The sequence below is a fragment of the Salmo salar genome, chromosome 12 (assembly GCF_965601325.2).
Source record: "Salmo salar chromosome 12, fSalSal1, whole genome shotgun sequence".
Taxonomy (NCBI): domain Eukaryota; kingdom Metazoa; phylum Chordata; class Actinopteri; order Salmoniformes; family Salmonidae; genus Salmo; species Salmo salar.
Window position 1 is genome coordinate 13,915,001 of NC_138302.1, and position 16,827 is coordinate 13,931,827.

The following is a 16,827-nucleotide window of genomic DNA, read 5'->3' on the forward strand; positions in this document are numbered from 1 at the left end:
CCTCCCTCCTCCCTCCCTCCCTCCCTCCCTCCCTCCTCCCCCTCCTCTCTTCCCTCGCTATCTCCCTCCCTTCTCCCCCCCTCCCCTCCCCCCTCCTCCCCCTCCTCTCTTCCCTCCCTCCCTCTCTGTCTCTCTCTTTCTCTCCCTCCCTCCCTCGCCCCCCCCCCCCTCCTCTCTCTCCAGTCTGTAGATGGTCTACAAGAGGTTCTGGTCTACGTTGTGTCCTGGGTAGGTATAGCTGTAGCCCTGGTGTGCCTTGCAGCCTGCAGTACCTTACTGTGCTGCCAGGGGGCGCCACAGTCAGACCACAGCACCATACACAGGAATCTGTGGGGCAACCTCTTCATCACCGAACTGATCTTCCTCATTGGGGTGGATAAGACGCAGTACAGCGTGAGTAGAATCACACACACACACGCAAACACACACACACATCTTTATATGTACATATTCTTATTCATTCCTTTACACTTGTGTGTATAAGGTAGTTGTTGTGAAATTGTTAGATTACTTGTTAGATATTACTGCATGGTCGGAACTAGAAGCACAAGCATTTCGCTACACTCGCATTAACATCTGCTAACCATGTGTATGTGACCAATAAAATGTGATTTGATTTGATTTGACATAGTTTTGTCCCAACTTATGAGTGGACAAGACTCAGTACAGAGCTTTTAGTTGTTATGAGTGGACAAGACTCAGTACAGAGCTTTTAGTTGTTATGACTGGACAAGACTCAGTACAGAGCTTTTAGTTGTTATGAGTGGACAAGACTCAGTACAGAGCTTTTAGTTGTTATGAGTGGACAAGACTCAGTACAGAGCTTTTAGTTGTTATGAGTGGACAAGACTCAGTACAGAGCTTTTAGTTGTTATGAGTGGACAAGACTCAGTACAGAGCTTTTAGTTGTTATGACTGGACAAGACTCAGTACAGAGCTTTTAGTTGTTATGACTGGACAAGACTCAGTACAGAGCTTTTAGTTGTTATGAGTGGACAAGACTCAGTACAGAGCTTTTAGTTGTTATGAGTGGACAAGACTCAGTACAGAGCTTTTAGTTGTTATGAGTGGACAAGACTCAGTACAGAGCTTTTAGTTGTTATGAGTGGACAAGACTCAGTACAGAGCTTTTAGTTGTTATGAGTGGACAAGACTCAGTACAGAGCTTTTAGTTGTTATGAGTGGACAAGACTCAGTACAGAGCTTTTAGTTGTTATGAGTGGACAAGACTCAGTACAGAGCTTTTAGTTGTTATGAGTGGACAAGTCTCAGTACAGAGCTTTTAGTTGTTATGTGGACAAGACTCAGTACAGAGCTTTTAGTTGTTATGAGTGGACAAGACTCAGTACAGAGCTTTTAGTTGTTATGAGTGGACAAGACTCAGTACAGAGCTTTTAGTTCTTCTTGATCCAGTCAGTTAACTGAAATGTTCCTCAATGTTTCTTCAGGTATCGTTACTTCAGCAGTATGAATGGAGGGATTTTTGTCATGCCAATAAAGCATTTTGAATTTAATTGAATTCCCTCTCCTCCACCTCTCCCTCTCCTCCCCCTCTCCACCTCTCCCTCTCTCCTCCCTCTCTCCACCTCTCCCTCTCTCCTCCCCCTCTCCACCTCTCCCTCTCTCCTCCACCTGTCCCTCTCTCCTCCCTCTCTCCTCCTCTCCCGTCTCCTCCCTCTTTCCTCCTCTCCCATCTCCTCCCTCTCTCCACCTCTCCCTCTCTCCTCCTTTCCCCTCTCCTCCCTCTCTCCAACTCTCCCACCCTCCTCCCTCTCTCTTCCTCTTCCCCTCTAATCCTCTTCCCCTCTCCTCCCCCTCTCCTCCCTCTGTCCTCCCCTCTCTAGGTAGCGTGTCCAGTCTTTGCCGGTCTGCTCCATTTCTCCCTGCTCTCTGTGTTCTGTTGGTTATGCCTGGAGGCAGTGGAACTCTACTTACTTCAGGGGGAGCTCTTTGAAGGACGGACCTCTAGGAGGAAGTACTTCTATCTCTGCGGCTACTTCCTGCCAGGGGTGGTCGTGGCCGTCTCCGCCGCCATCGACTACAGGGGCTACGGCACCCGGACCGTGTAAGTGGCAGAGAGTGTGTGTGGTGGGGGGGGGGGATGTGTGTGTGGTGGGGGGAGGTGTGTGGTGGGGGGAGGATGTGTGTGTGGTGGGGGGAGGATGTGTGTGGTGGGGGGGGTGTGTGTGGTGGGGAGGATGTGTGTGTGGTGGGGGGAGGATGTGTGTGTGGTGGGGGGAGGATGTGTGTGGTGGGGAGGATGTGTGTGTGTGTGGTGGGGGGGAGTGTGTGTGGTGGGGGGTGTGTGTGTGTGGTGGGGGGAGGATGTGTGTGTGGTGGGGGGAGGATGTGTGTGTGGTGGGGGGAGGATGTGTGTGTGTGGTGGGGGGAGGTGTGTGTGTGGTGGGGGAGGATGTGTGTGTGGTGGGGGGAGGTGTGTGTGTGGGGGAGGATGTGTGTGTGGTGGGGAGGAGGATGTGTGTGTGGTGGGGGGAGGTGTGTGTGGTGGGGGGATGTGTGTGTGGTGGTGGGGGATGTGTGTGTGGTGGTGGGGGGATGTGTGTGTGGTGGGGAGGATGTGTGTGTGGGGGGAGGATGTGTGTGTGGTGGGGGAGGTGTGTGTGGTGGGGGGATGTGTGTGTGGTGGGGGAGGATGTGTGTGTGGTGGATGTGTGTGTGGGGATGTGTGTGTGGTGGGGGGAGGATGTGTGTGTGGGGGGAGGATGTGTGTGTGTGTGTGGTGGGGGAGGATGTGTGGGGGGGATGTGTGTGTGGTGGGGAGGATGTGTGTGGTGGGGGGATGTGTGTGTGGTGGGGGAGGATGTGTGTGGTGGGGGGATGTGTGTGTGGTGGTGGGGAGGATGTGTGTGTGGTGGGGGGAGGATGTGTGTGGTGGGGGGAGGATGTGTGTGTGTGGGGGGAGGATGTGTGTGTGGTGGGGGAGGATGTGTGTGGTGGGGGGAGGATGTGTGTGTGGTGGGGGAGGATGTGTGTGGTGGGGGAGGATGTGTGTGTGGTGGGGGGAGGATGTGTGTGTGGTGGGGGAGGATGTGTGTGGGGGAGGATGTGTGTGTGGTGGGGAGGATGTGTGTGTGGTGGGGAGGATGTGTGTGTGGGGGGGATGTGTGTGTGGTGGGGGGAGGATGTGTGTGTGGTGGGGAGGTGTGGTGGGGGGATGTGTGTGTGGTGGGGAGGATGTGTGTGGTGGGGGGAGGATGTGTGTGGTGGGGAGGATGTGTGTGTGGTGGGGAGGATGTGTGGTGGGGGATGTGTGGTGGGGATGTGTGTGTGGTGGGGGGATGTGTGTGTGGTGGGGGGATGTGTGTGGTGGGGGAGGATGTGTGTGGTGGGGGGATGTGTGTGTGGGGGAGGGTGTGTGTGGTGGGGGAGGATGTGTGTGTGGTGGGGGGAGGTGTGTGTGGTGGGGAGGATGTGTGTGTGGTGGGGGAGGATGTGTGTGTGGTGGGGGGATGGTGTGGTGGGGGGATGTGTGGTGGGGGGAGGATGTGTGTGTGGGGGGATGTGTGTGTGGTGGGGGGAGGAGTGTGTGTGGTGGGGGGAGGATGTGTGTGTGGTGGGGGGGAGTGTGTGTGTGGTGGGGGGATGTGTGTGTGGTGGGGGGGATGTGTGTGTGGTGGGGAGGATGTGTGTGTGGTGGGGGGATGTGTGGTGGGGGGATGTGTGTGGGGGGATGTGTGTGGTGGGGGAGGATGTGTGTGTGGGGGGATGTGTGGTGGGGGGGAGGATGTGTGTGGTGGGGGGGATGTGTGTGTGGTGGGGGAGATGTGTGGTGGGGGGATGTGTGTGTGGTGGGGGGATGTGTGTGTGGTGGGGGGATGTGTGTGTGGTGGGGGGATGTGTGTGTGTGGGGGGATGTGTGTGTGGTGGGGGGAGGAGTGTGTGTGGTGGGGGGGGATGTGTGTGTGGTGGGGGGATGTGTGTGTGGGGGGGGATGTGTGTGTGGTGGGTGGGGAGGATGTGTGTGTGGTGGGGGGAGGATGTGTGTGTGGTGGGGGGATGTGTGTGTGGTGGGGGGGGGATGTGTGGTGGGGGGAGGATGTGTGTGTGGTGGGGGGGGATGTGTGTGTGGTGGGGGGGATGTGTGTGGTGGGGGTGTGTGTGGGGGGATGGGGTGGATGTGTGTGGTGGGGGAGGATGTGTGTGGTGGGGGGAGGTGTGTGTGTGGTGGGGGAGGATGTGTGTGTGGTGGGGGGATGTGTGTGTGGTGGGGGGAGGATGTGTGTGGTGGGGGGATGTGTGTGTGGTGGGGGGATGTGTGTGTGGTGGGGGAGGATGTGTGTGTGGTGGGGGGGGGATGTGTGTGTGGTGGGGATGTGTGTGGTGGGGAGTGTGTGTGTGGGGGGAGGATGTGTGTGGTGGGGGGATGTGTGTGTGGTGGGAGGATGTGTGTGGGGAGGATGTGTGTGGTGGGGGAGGATGTGTGTGTGGTGGGGGAGGATGTGTGTGTGTGGTGGGGGGGAGTGTGTGTGGTGGGGGGATGTGTGTGTGGTGGGGGGAGATGTGTGTGGTGGGGGGGAGGTGTGTGTGGTGGGGAGGATGTGTGTGTGGTGGGGGGAGTGTGTGGTGGGGGGATGTGTGTGGTGGGGGATGTGTGTGTGGTGGGGGAGGATGTGTGTGTGGGGGAGGTGTGTGTGTGAGGGGAGTGTGTGTGGTGGGGGGATGTGTGTGTGGTGGGGGGATGTGTGTGTGGGGGGATGTGTGGTGGGGGGGATGTGTGTGGTGGGGGGGATGTGTGTGTGGTGGGGGGATGTGTGTGTGGTGGGGGATGTGTGTGTGGGGGATGTGTGTGTGGTGGAGGATGTGTGTGTGTGGGGGAGGATGTGTGTGTGGTGGTGGGGAGGATGTGTGTGTGGTGGGGGGATGTGTGTGGTGGGGGGAGGATGTGTGTGTGGTGGGGGGGATGTGTGTGTGGTGGGGGGAGGATGTGTGTGTGGTGGGGGGAGGATGTGTGTGTGGTGGGGGGGATGTGTGTGTGGTGGGGGGAGTGTGTGTGGTGGGGGGATGTGTGTGTGGTGGGGGAGGTGTGTGTGGTGGGGGGGATGTGTGTGTGGTGGGGGGGATGTGTGTGTGGTGGGGGAGTGTGTGTGTGGTGGTGGGGGGGATGTGTGTGTGGTGGTGGGGAGGATGTGTGTGGTGGGGGGATGTGTGTGTGGTGGGGAGGATGTGTGTGTGGTGGGGGGATGTGTGGTGGGGGGATGTGTGTGGTGGGGGAGGATGTGTGGTGGGGATGTGTGGTGGGAGATGTGTGTGTGGTGGGGAGGATGTGTGTGGTGGGGGGATGTGTGTGGTGGGGGAGGATGTGTGTGTGGTGGGGGGAGGATGTGTGTGTGGTGGGGGGGATGTGTGTGTGGTGGGGAGGATGTGTGGTGGGGGGAGGATGTGTGTGGTGGGGGGATGTGTGGTGGGGGAGGATGTGTGTGTGGTGGGGAGGATGTGTGTGTGGTGGGGGGATGTGTGTGGTGGGGGAGGATGTGTGGTGGTGGGGGGATGTGTGTGGTGGGGAGGATGTGTGTGGGGGAGGATGTGTGTGTGGTGTGTGTGTGGTGGGGGGGAGGATGTGTGTGGTGGGGGGGATGTGTGTGTGGTGGGGGAGGATGTGTGGTGGGGGGGGGGATGTGTGTGTGGTGGGGGGGAGGATGTGTGTGTGGTGGGGGGAGGATGTGTGTGTGGTGGGGGGAGGAGGATGTGTGTGTGGTGGGGGGGTGTGTGTGGTGGGGGGAGGCTGTGTGTGTGGTTGGGGGGATGTGTGTGGTGGGGGGGAGGATGTGTGTGTGGTGGCGGGAGGATGTGTGTGTGGTGGGGGGTGATGTGTGTGTGATGGGGGGAGCATGTGTGTGTGGTGGGGGGGATGTGTGTGGGGGGGGAGGATGTGTGTGTGTGTGTGTGTGGTGGGGGGGAGGATGTGTGTGGTGGGGGGGATGTGTGTGTGGTGGGGGAGGATGTGTGGTGGGGGGGGATGTGTGTGTGGTGGGGGGGAGGATGTGTGTGTGGTGGGGGGGATGTGTGTGTGGTGGTGGGGAGGATGTGTGTGTGGTGGGGGGAGGATGTGTGTGGTGGGGGGGAGGATGTGTGTGTGGTGGGGGGGATGTGTGTGTGGTGGCGGGAGGATGTGTGTGTGGTGGGGGGTGATGTGTGTGTGATGGGGGGAGCATGTGTGTGTGGTGGGGGGGATGTGTGTGTGGTGGGGGGATGTGTGTGTGGTGGGGGAGGCTGTTTGTGTGGTGGGGGGATGTGTGTGTGGTGGGGGGGATGTGTGTGTGGTGGGGGGGAGGTTGTGTGTGTGGTGGTGGGGGGATGTGTGTGTGGTGGTGGGGGGGATGTGTTTGTGGTGGGGGGATGTGTGTGTGGTGGGGGGGGAGGATGTGTGTGTGGTGGTGGGGGGGATGTGTTTGTGGTGGGGAGGATGTGTGTGTGGTGGGGGGGATGTGTGTGTGGTGGGGGGAGAATGTGTGTGTGGTGGGGGGATGTGTGTGTGGTGGGGGGAGGATGTGTGTGGTGGGGGGGAGGATGTGTGTGTGGTGGGGGGAGGATGTGTGTGTGGTGGGGGGGATGTGTGTGTGGTGGGGGGAGGATGTGTGTGGTGGGGGGAGGATGTGTGTGGTGGGGGGATGTGTGTGTGGTGGGGGTAGGATGTGTTTGTGGTGGGGAGGATGTGTGTGTGGTGGGGGGATGTGTGTGTGGTGGGGGGAGGATGTGTGTGTGGTGGGGGGATGTGTGTGTGGTGGGGGGAGGATGTGTGTGGGGGGGGAGGATGTGTGTGTGTGTGTGTGTGGTGGGGGGGAGGATGTGTGTGGTGGGGGGGATGTGTGTGTGGTGGGGGAGGATGTGTGGTGGGGGGGGGATGTGTGTGTGGTGGGGGGGAGGATGTGTGTGTGGTGGGGGGAGGATGTGTGTGTGGTGGGGGGAGGAGGATGTGTGTGTGGTGGGGGGGTGTGTGTGGTGGGGGGAGGCTGTGTGTGTGGTTGGGGGGATGTGTGTGGTGGGGGGGAGGATGTGTGTGTGGTGGCGGGAGGATGTGTGTGTGGTGGGGGGTGATGTGTGTGTGATGGGGGGAGCATGTGTGTGTGGTGGGGGGATGTGTGTGTGGTGGGGGGATGTGTGTGTGGTGGGGGAGGCTGTTTGTGTGGTGGGGGGATGTGTGTGTGGTGGGGGGGATGTGTGTGTGGTGGGGGGGGAGGATGTGTGTGTGGTGGTGGGGGGATGTGTGTGTGGTGGGGGGATGTGTGTGTGGTGGGGGGATGTGTGTGTGGTGGGGGAGGATGTGTGTGTGGTGGGGGGGATGTGTGTGTGGTGGGGGGATGTGTGTGTGGTGGGGGGGATGTGTGTGTGGTGGGGGGGATGTGTGTGGTGGGGGGGATGTGTGTGTGGTGGGGGATGTGTGTGGTGGGGGATGTGGTGGGGGGATGTGTGTGTGGTGGGGGAGGATGTGTGTGGTGGGGGGGATGTGTGTGTGGGGGATGTGTGTGGTGGGGAGGATGTGTGTGGTGGGGGAGGATGTGTGGTGGGGGGTGTGTGTGGGGGAGGATGTGTGTGTGGTGGGGGAGGATGTGTGTGTGGTGGGGAGGATGTGTGTGGTGGGGGAGGTGTGTGGTGGTGGGGAGGATGTGTGTGTGGTGGGGGAGGATGTGTGTGTGGTGGGGAGGATGTGTGTGTGGTGGTGGAGGAGGATGTGTGTGGTGGGGGGATGTGTGTGTGGTGGGGGAGGATGTGTGTGGTGGGGGACGTGTGTGGTGGGGGGATGTGTGTGTGGTGGGGGAGGATGTGTGTGTGGTGGGGGGATGTGTGTGTGGTGGGGGGAGGATGTGTGTGTGGTGGGGAGGATGTGTGTGTGTGTGTGTGTGGTGGGGGGGAGGATGTGTGTGTGGTGGGGGGGATGTGTGTGTGGTGGGGGAGGATGTGTGGTGGGGGGGGATGTGTGTGTGGTGGGGGGAGGATGTGTGTGTGGTGGTGGGGGGATGTGTGTGTGGTGGGGGAGGAGGATGTGTGTGTGGTGGGGGATGTGTGTGGTGGGGGGAGTGTGTGTGTGGTGGCGGGGGATGTGTGTGGTGGGGAGGATGTGTGTGTGGTGGTGGGAGGATGTGTGTGGTGGTGGGGGGATGTGTGTGTGTGGGGATGTGTGTGTGGTGGGGGGATGTGTGTGTGGTGGGGGGATGTGTGTGTGGTGGGGAGGATGTGTGTGTGGTGGGGGGATGTGTGTGTGGTGGGGGGGATGTGTGTGTGGTGGGGGGGATGGTGTGTGTGGTGGGGGGATGTGTGTGGTGGTGGGGGGATGTGTGGTGGGGATGTGTGTGTGGTGGGAGGATGTGTGTGTGTGGTGGGGGGATGTGTGTGTGGTGGGGGGGATGTGTGTGGTGGGGGGATGTGTGTGTGTGGTGGTGGGAGGATGTGTGTGTGGTGGGGGGAGGATGTGTGTGGTGGGGGGATGTGTGTGTGGTGGGGGGAGGATGTGTGTGTGGTGGGGGGGATGTGTGTGGTGGGGGAGGATGTGTGTGGTGGGGGGATGTGTGTGTGGTGGGGGGAGGATGTGTGTGTGGTGGGGAGGATGTGTGTGTGGTGGGGAGTGTGTGTGGTGGTGTGTGTGTGGTGGGGGGAGGATGTGTGTGTGGTGGGGGGATGTGTGTGTGGTGGGGGAGGATGTGTGTGTGGTGGGGAGGATGTGTGTGTGGTGGGGGAGGATGTGTGTGTGTGGGGGGATGTGTGTGTGGTGGGGGGATGTGTGTGTGGTGGGGGGAGGATGTGTGTGTGGTGGGGGAGGATGTGTGTGTGGTGGGGGGATGTGTGTGTGGTGGGGGGATGTGTGTGTGGTGGGGGAGGATGTGTGTGTGGGGAGGAGGATGTGTGTGTGGTGTGTGTGGTGGGGGGGAGGATGTGTGTGGTGGGGGGATGTGTGTGTGGTGGGGAGGATGTGTGTGGTGGGGGGAGTGTGTGTGTGGTGGGGGAGGATGTGTGTGTGGTGGGGGGAGGATGTGTGTGGTGGGGGAGGATGTGTGTGTGGTGGGGGGGATGTGTGTGTGGTGGGGGGGGATGTGTGTGTGGTGGTGGGGGGATGTGTGTGTGGTGGGGGGATGTGTGTGTGGTGGGGGGATGTGTGTGTGGTGTGGGGAGGATGTGTGTGTGTGGGGATGTGTGTGTGGTGGGGGAGGATGTGTGTGTGGTGGGGGGATGTGTGTGTGGTGGGGGAGGATGTGTGTGGTGGTGGGGGGGATGTGTGTGGTGGGGGAGGATGTGTGTGGTGGGGGGTGTGTGTGTGGTGGGGGAGGATGTGTGTGTGGTGGGGGAGGATGTGTGTGGTGGGGGGAGGATGTGTGTGGTGGGGGGAGGATGTGTGTGGTGGGGGGAGGATGTGTGTGTGGTGGGGGGGATGTGTGTGTGGTGGGGGGAGGATGTGTGTGTGGGGGGAGGATGTGTGTGGTGTGTGTGGTGGGGGAGGATGTGTGTGGTGGGGGGGATGTGTGTGTGGTGGGAGGATGTGTGTGTGGTGGGGGAGGATGTGTGTGGTGGGGAGGATGTGTGTGTGGTGGGGGGAGGGATGTGTGTGTGGTGGGGAGGATGTGTGTGTGGTGGGGAGGATGTGTGTGGTGGGGGGGATGTGTGTGGTGGGGGGAGGATGTGTGTGTGGTGGGGAGGATGTGTGTGGTGGGGGGGGATGTGTGTGTGGTGGGGGGAGGATGTGTGTGTGGTGGGGGGAGGATGTGTGTGGTGGTGGGGAGGATGTGTGTGTGGTGGGGGAGGATGTGTGTGTGGTGGGGGGATGTGTGTGTGGTGGGGGGATGTGTGTGGTGGGGGAGGATGTGTGTGTGGTGGGGGAGGATGTGTGTGTGGTGGGGGGAGGATGTGTGTGGGTGGGGGGGATGTGTGTGGTGGGGGGAGGATGTGTGTGTGGTGGGGGAGGATGTGTGTGTGGTGGGAGGATGTGTGTGGTGGGGGGAGGATGTGTGTGTGGTGGGGGGAGGATGTGTGTGTGGTGGGGGGGTGTGTGTGAGTGTGTGTGGGGGGGACGTGTGGTGGGGGGATGTGTGTGTGGTGGGGAGGATGTGTGTGTGGTGGGGGGAGTGTGTGTGTGTGTGGTGGGGGGGGATGTGTGTGTGGTGGGGGGTGTGTGTGTGTGTGGTGGTGGGGGGATGTGTGTGTGGTGGGGGGTGTGTGTGTGGTGGGGGATGTGTGTGTGGTGGGGGGATGTGTGTGTGGTGGGGGGATGTGGCGGTGGGGGAGGTGTGTGGTGGGGGGGGGAGTGTGTGGGTGGGGATGTGTGGTGGGGGAGGATGTGTGTGTGGTGGGGGAGAAAGGGTGTGTGTGGTGGGGGATGTGTGTGGTGGGGGATGGGTGGGGGGAGGATGTGTGTGTGGTGGGGAGGATGTGTGTGTGGGGGATGTGTGTGTGATGGGAGGATGTGTGTGGTGGTGGGGGGATGTGTGTGTGGTGGGGGATGTGTGTGTGGTGGGGAGGCTGTGTGTGGTGGGATGTGTGTGTGGTGGGGGGATGTGTGTGTGGTGGGGGAGGATGTGTGTGGTGGTGGGGGGATGTGTGTGTGGTGGTGGGGGGGATGTGTTTGTGGTGGGGGGATGTGTGTGTGGTGGGGGGAGGATGTGTGTGGTGGTGGTGGGGGGGGATGTGTGTGTGGTGGGGAGGATGTGTGTGTGGTGGGGGGGATGTGTGTGTGGTGGGGGGATGTGTGTGTGGTGGGGGGATGTGTGTGTGGTGGGGAGGATGTGTGTGGTGGGGGGAGGATGTGTGTGGTGGGAGGATGTGTGTGTGGTGGGGGGATGTGTGTGTGGTGGGGGGAGGATGTGTGTGGTGGGGGGATGTGTGTGGTGGGGGGAGGATGTGTGTGGTGGGGAGGATGTGTGTGTGGTGGGGAGGATGTGTGTGGGTGGGGTGGGGTGTGTGTGTGGTGGGGGGGGATGTGTGTGGTGGGGGGATGTGTGTGGTGGGGGGATGGGGTGGGGGGGATGTGTGTGGTGGGGGAGGGTGTGTGGGTGGGGGAGGATGTGTGTGTGGTGGGGGAGGATGTGTGTGGTGGGGGGATGTGTGTGTGGTGGGGAGGTGTGTGTGGGTGGGGAGGATGTGTGTGTGGTGGGGGATGTGTGTGTGGTGGGGAGGATGTGTGTGGTGGGGGGATGTGTGTGTGATGGGGGAGCATGTGTGGTGGGGATGTGTGGGGGGAGGATGTGTGTGTGGTGGGGGGGATGTGTGTGTGGTGGGGGGATGTGTGTGGTGGGGGAGGGTGTGGTGGGGGATGTGTGTGGTGGGGGGGGATGTGTGTGTGGTGGGGGGGATGTGTGTGTGGTGGTGGGGAGGATGTGTGTGTGGTGGGGGGAGGATGTGTGTGGTGGGGGAGGATGTGTGTGTGGTGGGGGATGTGTGTGTGGTGGGAGGATGTGTGTGTGGTGGTGGGGTGATGTGTGTGTGATGGGGGGAGCATGTGTGTGTGGTGGGGGGGATGTGTGTGTGGTGGGGGGATGTGTGTGTGGTGGGGGAGGCTGTTTGTGTGGTGGGGGGATGTGTGTGTGGTGGGGGGGATGTGTGTGTGGTGGGGGGAGGATGTGTGTGTGGTGGTGGGGGGATGTGTGTGTGGTGGTGGGGGATGTGTTTGTGGTGGGGGATGTGTGTGTGGTGGGGGGAGGATGTGTGTGTGGTGGTGGGGGGATGTGTTTGTGGTGGGGGGAGGTGTGTGTGGTGGGGGATGTGTGTGGTGGGGTGGAGAATGTGTGTGTGGTGGGGGGATGTGTGTGGTGGGGGGAGGATGTGTGTGTGGGGGGGAGGATGTGTGTGTGGTGGGGGGAGGATGTGTGTGTGGTGGGGGGATGTGTGTGTGGTGGGGGAGGATGTGTGTGGTGGGGGGAGATGTGTGGGGGGATGTGTGTGTGGTGGGGAGGATGTGTTTGTGGTGGGGAGGATGTGTGTGTGTGGGGGGATGTGTGTGTGGTGGGGGAGGATGTGTGTGTGGTGGGGGGATGTGTGTGTGGTGGGGGAGGATGTGTGTGGGGGAGGATGTGTGTGTGTGTGTGTGGGGAGTGATGTGTGTGGTGGGGGAGTGTGTGTGTGTGGTGGTGGGGAGGATGTGTGTGTGGTGGGGAGGATGTGTGTGTGGTGGGGGAGGATGTGTGTGTGGTGGGGGAGGAGGATGTGTGTGTGGTGGGGGGAGTGTGTGTGGTGGGGGAGGCTGTGTGTGTGGTTGGGGGATGTGTGTGGTGGGGGAGGATGTGTGTGTGGTGGAGGATGTGTGTGTGGTGGGGGATGTGTGTGTGATGGGGGAGTGTGTGTGTGGTGGGGGATGTGTGTGTGGTGGGGGATGTGTGTGGTGGGGGAGGCTGTGTGTGGTGGGGGGATGTGTGTGTGGTGGGGGGGATGTGTGTGTGGTGGGGAGGATGTGTGTGTGGTGTGGGGGATGGGTGTGTGTGGTGGGGGGGATGTGTGTGTGGTGGGGGGATGTGTGTGTGGTGGGGGGAGGATGTGTGTGTGGTGGTGGGGGGATGTGTGTGGTGGGGGGGGATGTGTTTGTGGTGGGGAGGATGTGTGTGTGGTGGGGGGATGTGTGTGTGGTGGGGGGAGATGTGTGTGTGGTGGGGGGATGTGTGTGTGGTGGGGGGAGGATGTGTGTGGTGGGGGGGAGGATGTGTGTGTGGTGGGGGGAGGATGTGTGTGTGGTGGGGGGGATGTGTGTGTGGTGGGGGGAGGATGTGTGTGGTGGGGGGGATGTGTGTGTGGTGGGGGGAGGATGTGTTTGTGGTGGGGAGGATGTGTGTGTGGTGGATGTGTGTGTGGTGGGGGGATGTGTGTGTGTGGTGGTGTGTGTGTGGATGTGTGTGTGGTGGTGGGGGGATGTGTGTGTGGTGGGGGGAGGGTGTGTGTGTGGTGGGGGGGGATGTGTGTGTGGTGGGGGGATGTGTGTGTGGGGTGTGTGGTGGGGGGATGTGTGTGGTGGTGGGGTGTGATGTGTGTGTGGTGGGGGGATGTGTGTGTGGTGGTGGGGGGATGTGTGGGGGTGTGTCTCCCCCCTAACCCCACCTCTCTCTCTCTCTCCTCCCTAACCCCACCTCCCTCTCTCCTCCCTAACCCCACCTCCCTCTCTCCTCCCTAACCCACCTCCCTCTCTCCTCCCTAACCCCACCTCTCACTCCCCCCTAACCCCACACCTCCCTCTCTCTCTCTCCTCCCTAACCCCACCTCCCTCTCTCTCTCCTCCCTAACCCCACCTCCCTCTCTCTCTCCTCCCTAACCCCACCTCCCTCTCTCTCTCCTCCCTAACCCTACCTCCCTCTCTTTCTCCTCCCTAACCCCACCTCCCTCTCTCTCTCCTCCCTAACCCCACACCTCCCTCCCTCTCCTCCTCCCTAACCCACCTCCCTCTCTCCTCCCTAACCCCACCTCCCTCTCTCCTCCCTAACCCCACCTCCCTCTCTCCTCCCTAACCCTACCCTCCCTCTCTCCTCCCTAACCCCACCTCCCTCTCTCCTCCCTAACCCACCTCCCACTCTCCTCCCTAACCCTACCTCCCTCTCTCCTCCCTAACCCACCTCCCTCTCTCCTCCCTAACCCCACCTCCCTCTCTCCTCCCTAACCCACCTCCCTCTCTCCTCCCTAACCCCACCTCCTCACTCCCCCCTAACCCCACACCTCCCTCTCTCTCTCCTCCCTAACCCCACCTCCCTCTCTCTCTCCTCCCTAAACCCCACCTCCCTCTCTCTCTCCTCCCTAACCCTACCTCCCTCTCTTCTCCTCCCTAACCCCACCTCCCTCTCTCTCTCCTCCCTAACCCCACACCTCCCTCCTCTCTCCTCCCTAACCCACCTCCCTCTCTCTCTCCCCCTAACCCCACATCTCCCTCTCTCTCTCCTCCCTAAACCCACCTCCCTCTCTCTCTCCTCCCTAACCCCACACCTCCCTCTCTCTCTCCTCCCTAACCCCACCTCCCTCTCTCTCTCCTCCCTAACCCCACCTCCCTCTCTCTCTCTCCCTAACCCCACCTCCCTCTCTCTCTCCCTCTCCCCCCCTAACCCCACCTCTCTCTCTCCTCCCTAACCCCACCTCCCTCTCTCCCCCTAAACCCACCTCCCTCTCTCCCCCCCTAACCACACCTCCCTCTCTCCCCCTAACCCCACCTCTCTCTCTCTCTCCTCCCTAACCCCACCTCCCTCTCTCCCCCTAACCCCCCCTCTCTCTCTCTCTCCTCCCTAACCCCACCTCCCTCTCTCCCCCCTAACCCCACCTCTCTCTCTCCCCCTAACCCCACCTCTCTCTCTCTCCTCCCTAACCCCCCACCTCCCTCTCTCCTCCCTAACCCCCACCTCTCTCTCTCCCCCCTAACCCCACCTCCCTCTCTCCCCCCTAACCCCACCTCCCTCTCTCTCCTCCCTAACCCCACTTCCCTCCCTCTCTCCTACCTAACCCCACCCTCTCTCTCTCTCTCCTCCCTAACCCCCATCTCTCTCTCTCCCCCCTAACCCCACCTCCGCTCTCTCCTCCCTAACCCCACACCTCCCTCTCTCCCCCTTACCCCACCTCTCTCTCTCCTCCCTAACCCCCACCTCTCTCTCTCTCTCCTCCCTAACCCCCACCTCCCTCTCTCCCCCCTAACCCCACCTCCCTCTCTCCCCCTAACCCCACCTCTCTCTCTCTCTCCTCCCTAACCCCACCTCTCTCTCTCCCCCTAACCCCCCCTCTCTCTCTCTCTCCACCCTAACCCCACCTCCCTCTCTCCCCCCTAACCCCACCTCTCTCTCTCCCCCTAACCCCAACTCTCTCTCTCTCCTCCCTAACCCCACCTCCCTCTCTCCACCTAACCCCACCTCTCTCTCTCTCTCCTCCCTAACCCCACCTCCCTCTCACCCCCCTAACCCCACCTCTCTCTCTCTCTCCTCCCTAACCCCACCTCCCTCTCTCCTCCCTAACCCCCCCTCTCTCTCTCTCTCCTCCCTAACCCCACCTCCCTCTCTCCCCCCTAACCCCACCTCTCTCTCTCCCCCTAACCCCAACTCTCTCTCTCTCCCCCTAACCCCACCTCTCTCTCTCCCCCTAACCCCACCTCTCTCTCTCTCTCCTCCCTAACCCACCTCCCTCTCTCCCCCCTAACCCCACCTCTCTCTCTCTCCCTATCCCCACCTCCCTCTCTCCCCCCTAACCCCACCTCTCTCTCTCTCCCCCCTAACCCCACCTCCCTCTCTCTCCCCCTAACCCCACCTCCCTCTCTCCCCCTAACCCCACCTCTCTCTCTCTCTCCTCCTAACCCCACCTCCCTCTCTCCCCACTAACCCCCACCTCCCTCTCTCCCCCCTAACCCCACCTCCCTCTCTCCCCCTAACCCCACCTCCCTCTCTCCCCCTAACCCCACCTCCCTCTCTCCTCCCTAACCCCACCTCCCTCTCTTCCCCCTAACCCCACCTCTCTCTCTCCCCCTAACCCCACCTCTCTCTCTCTCTCCTCCCTAACCCCACCTCCCTCTCTCCCCCCTAACCCCACCTCTCTCTCTCTTCCCTATCCCCACCTCCCTCTCTCCCCCCTAACCCCACCTCTTTCTCTCTCTCCCCACTAACCCCACCTCCCTCTCTCTCCCCCCTAACCCCACCTCCCTCTCTCCCCCTAACCCCACCTCTCTCTCTCTCTCCTCCTTAACCCCACCTCCCTCTCTCCCCACTAACCCCCACCTCCCTCTCTCCCCCCTAACCCCCACCTCCCTCTCTCCCCCCTAACCCCCACCTCCCTCTCTCCCCCCTAACCCCCACCTCCCTCTCTCCCCCTAACCCCACCTCCCGCTCTCCCCCCTAACCCCACCTCCCTCTCTCCCCCCTAACCCCACCTCCCTCTCTCCTCCCTAACCCCACCTCCCTCTCTCCACCTAACCCCACCTCTCTCTCTCTCTCCTCCCTAACCCCACCTCCCTCTCTCCCCCCTAACCCCACCTCTCTCTCTCCCCCTAACCCCACCTCTCTCTCTCTCCTCCCTAACCCCACCTCCCTCTCTCCCCCCTAACCCCACCTCCCTCTCTCTCCCCCCTAACCCCACCTCCCTCTCTCCCCCTAACCCCACCTCTCTCTCTCTCTCCTCCTTAACCCCACCTCCCTCTCTCCCCCCTAACCCCACCTCCCTCTCTCCCCCCTAACCCCACTTCCCTCTCTCCCCTCTAACCCCACCTCCCTCTCTCCCCCTAACCCCACCTCCCTCTCTCCCCCCCTAACCCCACCTCCCTCTCTCCCCCTAACCCCCACCTCCCTCTCTCCCCCCTAACCCCACCTCCCTCTCTCCCCCCTAACCCCACCTCCCTCTCTCTCCTCCCTAACCCCCAACTCCCTCTCTCTCTCCCCCTAACCCCACCTCTCTCTCTCCTCCCTAACCCCCACCTCCCTCTCTCTCTCTCTCTCTCCTCCCTGACCCCCCACCTCCCTCTCTCTCTCCTCCCTAACCCCCACCTCCCTCTCTCCTCCCTAACCCCACCTCCCTCGCTCCTCCCTAACCCCCACCCCCACTCTCTCCTCCCTAACCCCACCTCCCTCTCTCTCTCTCCTCCCTTACCCTAACCCCCACCTCCCTCTCTCTCTCCTCCCTACCCCCACCTCCCTCTCTCCTCCCTAACCCCACCTCCCTCTCTCTCTCCTCCCTAACCCCACCTCCCTCTCTCTCTCCTCTCTAACCCCCACCTCCCTATCTCTCTCTCCTCCCTAACCCCCACCTCCCTCTCTCTCTCCTCCCTAACTCCCACCTCCCTCTCTCTCTCTCCTCCCTGCCTCTAAACCTCTCCCCTCCTCCCTCTCCTTTCTCCCTCTCTCCTTTCCTCTCTCCCTCTCCTCTCTTCATCCCTCTCTACAGAGC

The 16,827-nt window shown here is 61.4% G+C and overlaps 1 protein-coding gene across 1 annotated transcript in view; it reads left to right on the forward strand.

The window, feature by feature from the left end:
• The window catches only part of LOC106592948 (adhesion G protein-coupled receptor L1), a gene marked incomplete at its 5' end in the record, with an annotated part of 36,686 nt that extends 34,617 nt beyond the window's left edge, over positions 1-2,069 (forward strand). Inside the window, 2 exons of the mRNA XM_082958408.1 lie at positions 184-393; positions 1,845-2,069. Of these exons, the coding sequence (XP_082814534.1) occupies positions 184-393; positions 1,845-2,069 (435 nt within the window). The remainder of the gene's footprint in view (positions 1-183; positions 394-1,844) is intronic.
• Positions 2,070-16,827: the final 14,758 nt, after the last annotated feature.